The 14,121-nt window shown below is 49.2% G+C and overlaps 1 protein-coding gene and 1 long non-coding RNA gene across 2 annotated transcripts in view; one reads left to right on the forward strand and one right to left on the reverse strand.

Moving 5' to 3' along the window:
* Positions 1-2,443: 2,443 nt before the first annotated feature.
* Positions 2,444-7,311, reverse strand: Sox4 (SRY-box transcription factor 4). Its single transcript, XM_055619086.1, has one exon. It carries the CDS (start codon positions 6,564-6,566, stop codon positions 5,235-5,237), a length of 1,332 nt encoding a protein of 443 aa, XP_055475061.1. The 5' UTR covers positions 6,567-7,311; the 3' UTR covers positions 2,444-5,234.
* Positions 7,312-13,716: 6,405 nt separating this feature from the next.
* The window catches only part of LOC129685572 (uncharacterized), a 28,684-nt gene continuing 28,279 nt past the window's right edge, over positions 13,717-14,121 (forward strand). Inside the window, exon 1 of the long non-coding RNA XR_008721509.1 lies at positions 13,717-13,820. This is a non-coding gene — a long non-coding RNA (uncharacterized LOC129685572). The remainder of the gene's footprint in view (positions 13,821-14,121) is intronic.

Consider the following 14,121-nt stretch of genomic DNA (forward strand, 5'->3'; position numbering starts at 1 on the left):
AGATGAGCTGTTGACCTTCCAACTTTGCTCTCAGAGCACCCACTCAGAGCAGTGTCAGCGGAAACACAAGGCCTCTGCAGACATTTAGCCCACCAGGTCAACTTGAAGTCTGTTTATTTATTTATTTATTTATTTATTTATTTATTTATTTATTTATATTTCTTCTTCTTGGCACTTCAGGGGATTCGGCTACAAACTGACTGTGGTGACAAGTGTCACTAACCCACATTGCTGACTGAGCAGAGAGAAAAGCTAGCTGCAGCTCACTCTTTTCTGCTGAGCCACATCATCTGAAAGTCACATTTAAAGTGATGTTTTTTTTTTTTTTTTTTTCTCCAGACCTATTTTGCCTGGCACAGTCTGGCATTTGTAAGTATCCTTTCTGAATGCAAGGTTCGACCAAGTACAGAAATGTTTATAATCCCAGCCCTCAGGAGGTGGAGGAAGGCGGATCTCTGTGAGTTCGAAGCCAGCCTGATTTGCAAAGCAAGTGCCAGAACAGCCAGAGCTACTAGGAGAAACCTTGTCTGGAAAAAAAAAAAAAAAAAAGTTTTACATTTGCCATACCCCCTGCCAGGAAACACGTGGTATCATCATTTTAAAGAGAAAAGGGCAAAGGTGGTGGTGGTGGTGGTACCAGAATTCCTTGTTTTCTTCAGGGGTACCAGGGTGCAGGGAATGGAACCCTGGGCCTCAACTACACTTATACCCTGAGCCTTAGGATTATTAAAGAAAATATTTGAAATCATCTGTTCTGCCATGGAAAGTCAAGGGAAAATAAACAAGGTTGTGGCAGGGAAGCCTACAAAAACACAAACACATTCAAAACCATGCATTCCTTTTAAAAATGCATCATTTATATTAGATTTTGGGTGACTGGGTTTTGGGAGGGGGGGAAAAAAAAGAACAAACTCGTAAGCTATCCTGTCATCTTCACCACAATGATCAAACATTAAACTTAAGCACATTAATTTTGTTTTTGTAAAGTTCCTTAAAAAAGGGAAACTTACAGTGCTATATTGCTGCAAGGTCCCTGTGAAGGGTAGAAAGGTGTTTTAAGGTCTATAGCTTAGAGGTAGAAGGCTTGCCTCCCACAAGAGCCTGGACTTATTCCCCAGAATCACAGATGCCCACCCACAAGAAGCTATTACTACTCTACTCTAGGATATCAACTAAAATAAGGCAAAATTCATTATATAGAAGCTTACATGAAAAAAAGAGGGGGGGGGACTAAAAGCTGCCCATTAAGAGAGGAATGATATTGAAACAATATTATTTTAGAGGGGGGAATTGTTTTAGGTTTTTTTTTTTCTCTTTGAAAGCTTCATGCATGTATGTAGTGTATTTTGATCAGAGCCAAACACCAGCAAATGGCTTTTTACTGTGCAAAAATGCTGGCAGCACTGGTCTCCAGGGGAAGTTCTCTCTGTTATGATCCCAGGTTGCAGCGCCCTGGCCTACAATCCCCAGAATGAAGGGATTACTTCCAAATGCTGTGTGTTAACCCTTTCTCTCCAGGGCTGAAAAGCTAGGAAATAGGGAAAGCACACACTTTTAAAGACAACCATTTGTCAGGGAAAATGACTTCTTTTTGCTCCTAGAGACTGTTGATCTCTAAAATAAACAATACTGATGGCCTTCAGATTTTTTTTCTCTGTGCATGCAGGTCTCAACATTGCTGTATCTGGTGCTTTAAAAAAAAAAAAAAAAAAAAACTACACTCTCTAACTTGGGATACAATTCCAATTGAGAGGAGGTAGGCTAGATTTTACTTAGTGACACCCATGTTGGGTGTGGTACAGGATGAAGAGCTTAAGGCCTTATTAACTTTTGTTGTTCTGGAAACAGGGTCTCTAGTAGTTCATTCTGGCCTTGAACTCATGATTCTTCAGTGTGTTTTTCAAGTGACTGGATTACAAGCATCTGTCACCATACTGAACTGACCTCTGCAATGTTGGGGGCGGGGAGGAGAGCTCCCTCCCCCAAAACCTAACAAGACAAGCCTAAGTATATTTTTTTTTTCATCCTGTAACTGTTGAGGGCTTTCTCCTCCAAGACCTAACAGGCTTATTTGTTCTTGATCCGTGGAAAACAAATCTTGGTGTGTAAAGGAGATGGTAGCTTCAGAAAAACAAAGCAAAAATACATTTTAAAAGTTCAGCCAGCTATGGTAAGCTGGGAAGGGTGCCCCTCCCCCCTCTTTGAAATTTCCAGACAAAGGGTGCTTGCTGATGTACAGTAGATGCGGAGAATTCCTCGAAGGCGTGCAGAGGGTTGACACACACGTGGCTGATGCCATCAGTTGGGGTCAGGCTTGCCAAATCTGGCCAAGAGGAACTTGGTATTTGTCACTGAGATGGCTTGGCCACCTTAGGGAAGTCACAAGTTCCATGGCCAAGCAAAGGGCAGCAGTCTGTGGCGCCAGCAGGGATCTCAGGCATAAGAATGACAAAAGTCAAGATTTAGGGTTCAGTTCCAGCTGATTTTATTTCCTTCTCAAAAAAAGTTATTTACAGAAGGTATATAGCAACAACCTGACAGGCAGTGATGGACAGGATTAGCTGGCATGATTTTTTTTTCCTTTTTTTTTCTCTTCCCCCAAACATTGCATTTTTTTTCTTCTTTTTTTTTTTTTTTGTGGCCTTGAATTTTAAGACAAATATTCTACATGGCATATTGCACAGGATGGATGGCAAAAAAAATAAAAAAGAAAAAAAAAGAAAAAAGTTTAAAAACAAAAACCCTTAACGGAACTGCCTCTTAAAAGGCAGGAGTCCTCGTGCCTGTCATGTTATATTAAACATACATACACACAATCTTTTTGCTTATTATAATACAGACTTAAATGTACAAAGATGTTTTCCACTTTTTTTTTTCAATCTTTAAACACAACAGCTATAAACCTGAACACATATGCTATCACCATGCCATAAGACTAAAACAAGTATATTTAGCGACAAGTAGAAAGGATTAAATAGTCAAATACAAGAATGAAAACGCAGTACATAGTGTCGCGAACTCAAATCGGCATTTAGATAGATCCAGTGGTTTAAACGGCACGTTTTTGCTTATAAAAAAAGTGCAAAAAAGATGTGGTTTACAAGTTAAAGCTACAGAATCCCTTTTTGCTGTGAATGCGCCAGTTTTAAAACCTCTGGACAGAACAGCAATTCCTTTAAAAAATCCGTTTTCTTTAAAGCATTATGGTGCTGGGCTGAACTCTCCTCCCCTCATGAGGGTTGAAAGGTGGAAACTGGTGGCATTTTAAGGGATACTGTCACTTTAAGAAGCCTGCAGATTGAAGTGTAAACATGGAGAAAGCAGGGGCTGATTTTTCAAACTGTGTGAGATATTAACCAGCCACCCTATTATAAAATCAGGAAATCCAAACAGCGATTTACACCGATTGACACCCCCTTTATATATTTTTTACAAAAATACACTGAGAAAATAATCAAACGTTTTCATCTCTCTTGTCTTTTTTTGTTTTTTAAAAGTGTCAAAAGTCTACATTTAAATATAAAAAATTAAAAGTTAAAACTCTAGCCCTTCAGTGAAGGAGACGTAAAATGGCGTGGGTAACAACACTAGAAAAAAAAAAAAAAAAGGAAGAAAGAAAAAGAAAGAAAATCAACGGAAGATAGAATTAAGAAATGAGGTCAAAAGACAAGAAAGCAAAAGAAAAGGGGGGGAAAAAGGGGGGACAAAATAAGAAAACTGTTTGGCCAGTATAAATACGTCCACATATAAAATGGCATCTGATTACATTTACAAGGAAAAAAAAAAAATACAAAGATGGAGCGTCTGTGAGGGGGTAAAAATAAACGGGTCTTCTCAATTACACCTATAAGGAATAAACACACACGGAGAAAAAATTTGGTCCTGAATTGTGTTTTTTCAAAAGTCCAGCACAGATTTGAGTTGCGTTTGAATCCTTTTAAAGAGTTAAGAATGAAAAGGAGCTGGTGATCGGTTTGTTGTAGGAATCAAACATAGCGCCATCTATCCGCTTTTTATATTATCCTACACTATTTTAAAAACTGCTCAACAGTCTTATACAGAAATCTTCAAAAGATAGACAGGATAACATGCTATAATAACCCCACCAGTGAAATAACTCAACACCATCACGATTCCCATTAAGAGAAGAAAAAAACCTCTTTTCCCCCCCGAAACCACTCCGAGGCCCCTGGACCACATCCCACAGTCTCCTGTCCTCCCGCCGGCTCTGGGTAGCCTCACCTCTCTGACTTTTTTTCTCCTTATTTTTGCACAGACCCCAGGCCGAGGCCCCGGGACCCCAACGCCCTCTGTGCTCCGGGTCCTTCTGTGTCCCCAATCAGGCTGCTGTGTCTTCCACGAGGTTCCATGTTCATTTCCGAGGTTGGCCTGCTGCTCCCTGCACATCTCCTCAGGCTGCAGAGACAAGGAAGAAGAAGGAAAAAAAAAAAAAAAAAAAAAAAAAAAAATCCCCGCCCGGGACTTGGCCAGCGTGGAGTCTCTCCATGTCAATGCTCCCTTCAGCCCAACACAAACGCCACGGCCAAACGCATCACCCCGGAGCCTTCTGTCTTCATTGCAGAAAAAGAAAAATAAAACGGGGGGGGGATACAAAGAGGGGGTGGGAAGGAGAGGGGGAGGGCTGGATCCCCCCCCCCACTACTTCTCTCTCGATCAAGAATCGAAATAAAAATCGACCAAGAAACCACCGAAGTGGTGATGCGAGGGGGGTGGGGGTGGGGGTCCAAGATTCCTTCGGTCTCTGGAAGCTTTAGCTCGGCTTCTTTCCTTGCAGGGGGTGCAATCAAGTCCGGAAGCTCGTTGGAAGGGGAAGGGGGGGGGAGTCTCTTCAAGCAAAAAATGGGGAGGAAACTCGAAGTAGCTTTTTTAGCCAGCGACAACATCAATAACAACAATGAAAGGTCGCCCCCGTCTACTCTCCGCCTCCGCCGAGTCCCCAGCCCCGGGAGTGGGGGATGGGGGCGCGGGTCCACTACGCCCCCGCGCTCCTTTTCCAACGACGGGACGTGGTCGAGGCCAGCCCTGCGCACTTCGCCTTCTTTTTCCTTTCCCCTTGCACTCTCCATCTGTTCCTTTTCCTCTTTTTTTTTTCCTTTTCCTTTTTCTTTCTTTCTTTTTTTTTTTTTTTAATTTTTAAAATTTTTGTTTTGTTTTCCTCTTCCTCTCTCCTCTCCTGCCTCCTGGCCCTCCTTCTCCCCGGCCCCGCGCTCCCTTCAGTAGGTGAAGACCAGGTTGGAGATGCTGGACTCCAGCCAATCTCCCGAGATCATCTCGCTCACCTCCGGCGTGCAGTAGTCCGGGAACTCGAAGTGGGAGCCCGAGCCGGGTTCGAAGTTAAAATCCAGGTCCCGGTCGAGCGCCGACGAGGAGCTGAAACTGCCCAGGGACATGCTCTCAAAGTTTGAGCTGGGGTTCAGGTCGAGCAGGTCGTCTTCGAACTCGTCGTCGGACGACGAGGAGCCCGAGGAGGAGGAGGAGGACGAGGAGAGCGACGAGGACGCGTGCGAGGGCGCGCTGGACGGGGCGGGCGAGGCTGCGCGGAGGCTGGCGTAGCCGCGGTGGTCGGCGGGCGATCGGCCGGCGGCGGGCGAGGATGCTGCGCTGCTGCGGCCGCTCAGGCTCCGGCCGTCGGGCGAGCCTCCGGGGCCTCCATCCTCGTAGAGCCCCAGCGGGTCGCTAGGGTCGGCGCCCGCTCCCAGGCCCCCGACGGGGGACGCCGAAGCGCCCAGGCTCCCGAACAGGTAGACGCGCTTCACTTTCTTGTCGGCCGGCTGCTTGGCGGGGGTGGCCAGCGAGCCGGACGGCGAGGAGGAGGCGGCCGGCGCGGCCGCGCTGGGAGTCCGCACCTTGTAGACGGCGGCGGGCTCCCCGAGGGGCAGCAGGGCGGCCTGCTCCGGGGAGAAGGAGGCGGCCGCCTTGCCGCCGCCGCCCGCCGGGACGAGCTTGGCGTGAGGCTTGCCGACCGCGCTGCCCGCCACCTTGGGGCCACCGCTCTTCTTGGGCGCGGGCTTGGAGCCGCCGCCCGCGCCGCCCCCCGCGTGGCCGTTTCCCGCGTGGCCGCCGCCGCCGCCGCCCGCGACCTTGTCGCCCTTCTCCCCGGGTTTGGCCGCGGCCGCCGAGCCCGCGCCCGCGTTGCCCGACTTCACCTTCTTCCGCGGCCGGTACTTGTAGTCAGGGTAGTCAGCCATGTGCTTGAGGCGCAGCCGCTCCGCCTCCTGGATGAACGGGATCTTGTCGCTGTCCTTGAGCAGCTTCCAGCGTTTACCCAGCCGCTTGGAGATCTCGGCGTTGTGCATGTCGGGCGACTGCTCCATGATCTTGCGCCGCTCGATCTGCGACCACACCATGAAGGCGTTCATGGGCCGCTTGATGTGGCCGCTGGGCGTCTTGCACCAGCTGGGGTCGTCCGCCTTGCCGCCCGTGGACGCCGTGGAGCCGGGCGTCGGGGAGGACGCGATGCCCAGCTCCAGGCCCGCGCCCGAGTCCGAGCTCTCCCCGGCCAGCAGCGCCTCCGTGTTCTCCGCGTTGTTGGTCTGCTGGACCATGGCCCCGGCTTGCCGGGCGCCCACGCGCGCTCACACGCTCGCGGCGCGGTCGCCGGGCCCTGCGGGCTCCCCGGGGCGGAGACCAGGGTCCCCCGAGCGGCGCGCGGGCCAGGGGCGGCCGCCTCCCGCCGCCGAGCTAGAGTCCCCGCGGCCCTCCGTCCTCCCTCACCGCTGAAGTGCTCCCTGCGGGCGCCGAGGCTGGAACCGGCCGCGCCGAGGAGTTTCTCCAAACGTTGGTGGCCGGAGTGTCTTCCAAATGCAAGTTTCTCGCCGCCTCCGGGGCAAGTCTTTTTTTTTTCCCCCCCTTTCCCTGGAGCAGTCGATTGCAGTTCACGAGAGCTCTCGGTAGCTCAGGAAAGCGACATCGTCTCTAGCGTCTAAGTCCCTTTCCTGCAGTGCAAAGCCAAAGCGACTCTGGCTTCGGGACTCTCTGTGGGCGGAATCGGCGCTGAGGAGTTGGTGCAATTATTTTGTTGCAAGGTAGGAAGCCAAGACGCTTGCAAGCAACAGACCGGCATGAATAAATGTATGTTTCTCCCTCCCTCCTGCAAGAAGGGGAGCTGGTTGCCGGCAGAGTTCTCCCGCTGCAGACTCTAAGAAAGAGCGTGCAAGAAACTGGAGACCGGGAGGGAGACGGCCCTCTTCCCCTCACTCTGTTTCTCTGGCTGCAGCTTAGAGCAGACCCCAATTCCGCCTCGCGCTTTTTTATCCTCTCGCAGGCAGCCAATCAGCCGCTGTAACTAACGCTTCCTCGTGCCAAGCCCCTCCCCCGTCCTTCCCATTGGCTTGGAACCCGATGCAATAATAATCTCCGCGTGCAATGAGAAGCTCCAAATCTGACCTCATTCCAATTTACAGAGCAAACTTTTTAAAAGGGCTAGAAGTACAGCTGAGATTTCTGCTGCCTCTTTTTTCCCCCCTCTTGCTGGGTGCGCGCGCGCGCGTGTGCCTGTGTGCGTGCGCGCGCGCGTGCGAAGAGGATGTTAATGCATGAAGTTATTAAGGGGAGAGACGGAAATGTATTCTAGCCATTATGTTAGATAACAAGGGGCTTGGAGGGGGGGTGAGGGTGAAATACTGTAAATGGAAGCTTTCTGCTTAAAAGCCGAGTGATTATTTTTATTGGTTCTTTTCAGCGCAGGAATAAAGAATCAGCCTTTGGTGCAAAAATCTCCTTTCTCGGCTCCTTCTTAAAGCTAGAGATGTAAGTGAGGGGAGCCACAACAATAAATCAATGGATATTGAAAACCATTAAGGAAGTGGTACCTAGACACCTGTCATCACAATTATTTTAACAATTGTAGGTACAGCACAGACATTGGTGTATTGTGTAAATCCCTTCAGGATTCTATCTGTGCTGTTTGTGAAAGGCAGAGGTTTGCCCCCCTCCCCCGGTAATTGCTTACTCTTTTAGCCAAACAGAGGTTAACTAGTTATTTAATGATTTTAGCTCCCCTTTAAATCCTGGGTAGCCCAAACAAGGAGATTTGCCTTGGAACGCTAAGGCAGTGGTCCGTAATTACCTCAATAAGAGACTTTGTGTGGTTTTGTATAGGGCGATCATGGTGAATACAGAATGGGAATTCATTTTGCTTCCTAAATATTTGTTTTCCACAATTTCCAAAGGATAGATGGGGTCATTATCTGTCTTCCTCCTCCCTTCAGAGCCCTCCCTCTTCCTTCCTTCTTACCCATTTTCTCCTCTGTGTGTGTTACTTGAAGCAAATGGGCCTAAAAGACCGAGGAAAAGAGAAAGGGGTAGGAAAGGACGGTGGGACCGCTGAACTCCCAATCTCAAGCCCCTCTGCTGGTCTTTCTTTCTGGGTCTCAGTTGTCCTCCTCCTCTGTGCTTGGGGAACCCCATGAGCCTCTTTATAGAGGGCTGGTGTTAGGGCTCTGTGAGTGTGTGGTTATAAACCACTGATGTGTGTCCTGAGCCCTCTGTGAATTCGAGCACCAGCTTCTAGTAAAAGCAGCATGTTGTTCAAGAGACCGAGATGGAAGGTGGTCAGCAGTGGTAGAAAGTATCCAAAAACCCATTTGGTGGTCCAGGTCTGTTATCTTGGCCCTTGGGAGGTGGCAGCAGGAAGGCCAGCAGTTGAAGGTCACCCTCTGCTACCTAAGAACCCCAGGACAACTTGGGCTACAGGAGACCCTGTCTGTGAGCCCACTCAGGGGCACACACACGGCAGAGAGAGGTTGTCTAGGTACCTAGAAGAGGAAGTAACTTGGTCATACAAGTCACCTTTCCCCCAAGATCTGAAAATTGGAATTCTAGTAAAAACTGACCTTTCTTAACATGATAATAAACTGGTTTTCATCAGGCCAGTGACAGAAGAGTCCTACTTAAAGCCAGCTTTGGATTCAGAGCACAGTAGGGCTGGGTGGGATATTTCCTCTTATCTTGTCACACTTTCGAAGTATGCAGGCTGGAGAGCGGCCCGGGGTGTCAGAGTTAGACATTTACTGGAAAGAACACCCTATGCAGGCAGCTGATTGGGACTCTTAAGACCAACTGCAAGCAAGAATGTTTTTGTGGGTAAAAGCAAATAATTTTTTGACCATGTGCTACCCATCATAACCCTTTTTAATTTCCTGAGGAGGAAATTTTAAAATAGTATGCACCCCCCCCCCCAAAAAAAAACCACACCAAGAAAGGTGTTTTGCACAATAAAGGCAAGGCATATGTACATCCTTAAAACGCCATCAACCTGACACCTGGGTTATCCTGAAAGGCCTGTTGTCTACAAAATCAATATTTTTATTACTTATTATTTATATTAGACATAACAAATATTACATATTATTTATAAAAAAACAAAATAGATGTATTTTCTGTAGAATCTATACTAAATAATGTTTGATGATTTGGTAATATGAGTGTTGATGTAATTGATGATTCATCCAATAGTGTAAATAAGACATCATAATTATACTCGGGCTTAATGCGCAGATTTTATTTTGAAAGCATATCAAAAGAGTAGTTCCTGGCCTGATCTTTTGGTTAGATGCATTTCAGAAAACCCACTAGACTCTAAGGCATACCATTAAACTATATGCCACCAAAGAAGAAAAGGCCTTTAAGGAAAGGGAAAACAAAAAAACAACCTTCCTCATTTTTAATTAACTGATTAATTTTTGTATGGGAGTGCACTGTGCATAAGTGGAGGTCAGAGGGTAATTTTCTGGAGTCAGTGCTCCCCTTTCTCTCAATCCAGGTACTGGGGATTGAACTCAGGCTGGCAGGTTTAGCAGAGGATTCTGTACTAGCTGAACCAACTCACTCATTCTAAAAAAAAATGTCCCCCATCCCCCTGACTAAAGATGTGCCGCCTGTTTCTAAGTTTCTTTTAGAACTCGTGAAACATGAGTGGGCAGCTTCCATTGACCTTATTACACGATTACAGAATAAAGGTCTGTAGAATATATTCTCGAGTGCTTCGACTTACTTGAGTGTGACTGTTTTAAGTGTTCTTAGAGCACTTAAAATGTAACAAAACATGTGACAAATAGCTTTTAATTGAAGTCATCTTTCCATGAGTAAAGTACACATACACCAGAATGTATTGTGTTTAATAACAAAGAATGGGAGAAAATTTTCGGAGTCTCATTACTTAACTTCATAAGCTTTATAATCAGTTCTTCAATACTGACCTCCCCATTCCCCCCAAATACCAGCTGTTTGGTGCTGCTGGTAAATCAGTTCTCAGTGTTTCCTCTGTTACCCTTGTAGCTATATAAACAGAAAGCCAAGATCATTTTGCAAACAACTCCTGTCTTAGAATAATCAACTAATGGTCTTTATTGGAAATGATATTAGACCTTTCACATTTTGAATTAAGGAAGGCAGATATTTATTTTATTCCATTAAATGCAATCCATTTGACATGAAAGTGTAATATCCGCTAATGCATTTCTCTTGCTCCTACACACCTGTACAACATAAAACCTCACATCCACAAAATGGGACGGGGTATGGATGGAAAGATTTACCTCCACTGCTTCCTTAATGTGCTCCTGTAGCACAGAAGGAGGGAAACCTGGATGGAAATTAGTTTCACAAATCTGGCATGGCACTGTTTTCCAAGATCCCTGCTTCACTTTGGCAGGAGAAACTGTGATTGTATGAGTTGGTCAGGCTTTGAGCATTCAGTTCAAATAAACAGAGGTGGGGAAAGCCTTCTTGTTAATTTTGTTGACTGGAAAGTGCTCTGGGAAACTGAATTCCATCAGCCCTGTTTTCAGTTCCGCTCGCTTCACTCAGGCTGATTTTGCTTTCCTCATGCACTCCATCACTGGGCCTGAGGAAGTTGTATTGAAACTGGACTAGGAGAGAAGGCTGTATTGAAACATGCTAATTCTTGAAGTTTGGGTTGTGAGCGGTAGCCCTCAACGAGGGCCGAGCTTATTTAATTCTTTCTCGAAAAATATTAAGCAGGATAACTGAAAGCTGTCATTTATTTTCACTATCAGAATAGATAAGAAACATTTCTAATAATTTCACCACTTTCTCATCCCTCATAACCAGCAGGCTCAAGTCGGCTCTTTATATCCATGCCAGCCCATGCTAACACATTTCTCCGTTTACTCCTGAGGACAAGCAGAAAGCGAGCGTTTGCACGGGCCACATAGATACGAAGGAAGAAGCATCTACAGAGCTTCGGCTCTGTTTCCGCAGACAGGCCTGGACACACCCACCTAGGTCTGTGGAACTGGTGCGAGCAGACAGCGCCTCCCAGTCGGGAGAGGCAGCCGCCAGGTGGCAGCGCCGAGCCTGCCCGAGCCTGCAGCGACTTGGGAAACGGGGTGTGTGTGTGTGTGTGTGTGTGTTGGGGGGGGGGGGGTGATGTCCAAATGTCTCTCTCCTGAACCAGTCACCGGTCACCCCCCAACATTTCACCTTCCCTGGGTAGCGGTTTAAAGGACCAGCGGGAAACAGGGTGTGCTGGTGAGTTTTGGACATCGCCCCCCCGCACCCCATAAATCAGAGTTTAGGGTAACCAACCGCTGCCTCTTGCTTTTGCTTGTCGGAACCCCCCCCAATGGCTGGTGAAGCCGAGACTCCCCGCAGCGGATCTGGTAACCCCGCTTGGGAGGTCACGGGTGCCCATGCCCTGGCCATTTCCCTCTGGAGAATGTGGTTTCTCCGCCAGCTACGCGCTCCGCTTAGGTGGGGGCGACGGCGACGCAGGGCGCACGACCAGAGGAGTCCCAAAGGCCACTCCTGCTCTCTAACAGAAATGGTGCCCGTGGCCCCGGCACGCCTCGCCGAGCTCAGCCTCAGGGGTCCTGCCCCAGCTCGCCTGGTGCTCCCCGCGCGCGGGTCCAGCCTCGCCTTTCCGGGACTCTCACAGGGAGGAGCTAAATTGTGATGGACTCGGGCCGCGCTTGGCGGAGGAAAGGCTTTCCTACTGTAAACGTGGCTCCGGCGCTGTTCCCCGCGCTGTCTGCCGGGGAGGGTCACGTTCAGGCGGGCGTGACGACGCCCCCACCCCACCCCACCCCACCCCACCCGGTCCAGCTCCCGGCCACCTTTGAAGGGGCAGCTCGAGCGACTACTCCGGGATAATCTTGCCCACCTCCTCCCCTCCCCCAGCGCGCCCCTCCCCCGACTCCAGCTTGGGACCTGACTGCTGGGGCCCAGTTCCGCCACTGACCGGAACCGACAGCCATTTGGTCTCTTGGCGCGCTCCGGTGCCCGGCTGCCCCTCACCCTCCGCCAGCCTCTCCTGGTCCAGGACCCAGGCTTCGGCTCTCCCCGTGGCCGCGGGAGGGGCGGTGTACACGCAGCGGCCCCCGGGGCTCTTTCTCAGGGCAGAACGAAGGAACTGGACAGTCAGCTCCCCATCCCCAGGCCCTAGGTCGATTGGGGAAGGTTGAGGTGTTGGTCAGTGTCCACAGAGGACCTCGAAGGCGCCCCAGAGTGCCAGGAGCCCTTGCCGAGAGGTGTGCCCTATACTTGGGACGCTGAGGAAAGTGAATAGCTGAAAGGATGAGTCCCAGGACTCCGATCCCCCCCCCCCCCCCCCGCAACCTCCGTCCCGTCCCGGCCCTTGCAGCTATAACAGAAGAATACCCACCCCAGCACCCCAAAACCATCTCCTGCGGATCCCTCGTAAAAGGGATCCCACGGCCACGTAAAAGCAATTACAGTTTGGAATTCTAGGACGCAAGTGAATGATTTCGATTATGGGAAGAACCGCCTAGAGTAGAGATCCCTAAAGGTTAGGGAACAAGGGGAGCCTCCCCTCAGACTGAGGAGAGGGGCAGGGATGGAGGGCATCCCTCTGGAGAGTGGTCCAGGGAAGCCACACTATGTCGGAGGGTGGGGGTGGGGACCGGTAAGAGCAAAGGCGCACGCTCCGCTGCAGAGGGGCGAGCAGGCGGTTGGGGGGTCGGCCGAGTGCTAGGAGTCCCAGAAGGGGAGGGGCGCGCGCCACGAGCAGCTGGTCGGGCGGCAGGCGCCTCCTGATTTTTCCTTCCCAGCCTTTTCACCTCCGGCTTCCCGCGCGTGCGGACCGAACCAAGGCGCACACTGCGCTGGGGGCGCTCGCGGGCATGGGATGGGCGGAGTGCGGCAAGGACCAAAGAGCCCTGTTGCCCCACACAGTGTAGGGCGTGATGCACACCTGGCACCCTAGACGAGACGCACCTTCTGTTCAGGATTGCTTCCTCGGCCCAGGGGTGTGGCCAGGGGAAAGATAAGAGTACCTCGTGGCAGGACGACTCCACCCCAACTGCTACTTCAGCTGCCAGTCAGAGTTGCGAGTGCCCCACTGTGTGTCCAGGTCAGCTTCAGAGCGTCTGGTTGCAGGTCTCAGGAACTGTGGCATCCTGTTCTGCCCCTCCGCGGGCTATAAGAGAACCGTGTTAAATGCTGTAAAAGAAATTCCGGCTGAACCGTAAGGCAGAGGCAAATTAGCCTTTGTAAAGCGTCAAGCTTGAGAGCCAAGAGGAGGGTAGTGTCTGGCTGAGTAACCTAGAATAAAAACTCATATATATATATATATGAAATATTAAAAAAATATATAATATATAATATATATATTATATTTTTATTTTTATTTTTTTTTTTCTTATTAGACCCTGAAGTGTGAAACCCATTGGGCTGTTTGTCCCACACAGCCCAAACAAGAAATCATTTCATGTCGGGCGTGGTGGTTCATACCCCTAAATATCTCAGCACTTGGTTGAGGCAAGAGGTTTGCTACAAGTTGAAGGCCAGCCTGAGCTTCCGGAGTCAGACTGCCACAAGTAAGTTACCTAAGGAAGTTTATCTGGCTTGTCAGGACAAATAACTGAGGTCTGGGCCTTACAACACTCAAATCTAACTCAATTTTACAAAAATCGTCTGAAATATCACCCTGTTGTTCAAAGGATGAGTCACTTGTGTTTTGACAAGGGTTATGATGTAACCCAGGCTGGCCCGAACTATCTGTTTTGCTAGCATAATTTAGAACTCCTGATTCTATTACCTCCACCTCCTAAGAGCTGAGATTGCAGGCTTGCGCCACTCTGCACCATGTAATGTGACTTTAAACGAAAGAGAAATGAT

Source organism: Psammomys obesus, unplaced genomic scaffold, assembly GCF_907164565.1.
Source record: "Psammomys obesus unplaced genomic scaffold, mPsaObe1.curated_primary_1811, whole genome shotgun sequence".
NCBI classification, from domain to species: Eukaryota; Metazoa; Chordata; class Mammalia; order Rodentia; family Muridae; genus Psammomys; species Psammomys obesus.

What these genes read in the sequence shown, in the direction of transcription:
- Sox4 (XM_055619086.1), bottom strand. Translation starts at nt 6,566, where the DNA reads ATGGTCCAGCAGACCAACAACGCGGAGAACACGGAGGCGCTGCTGGCC.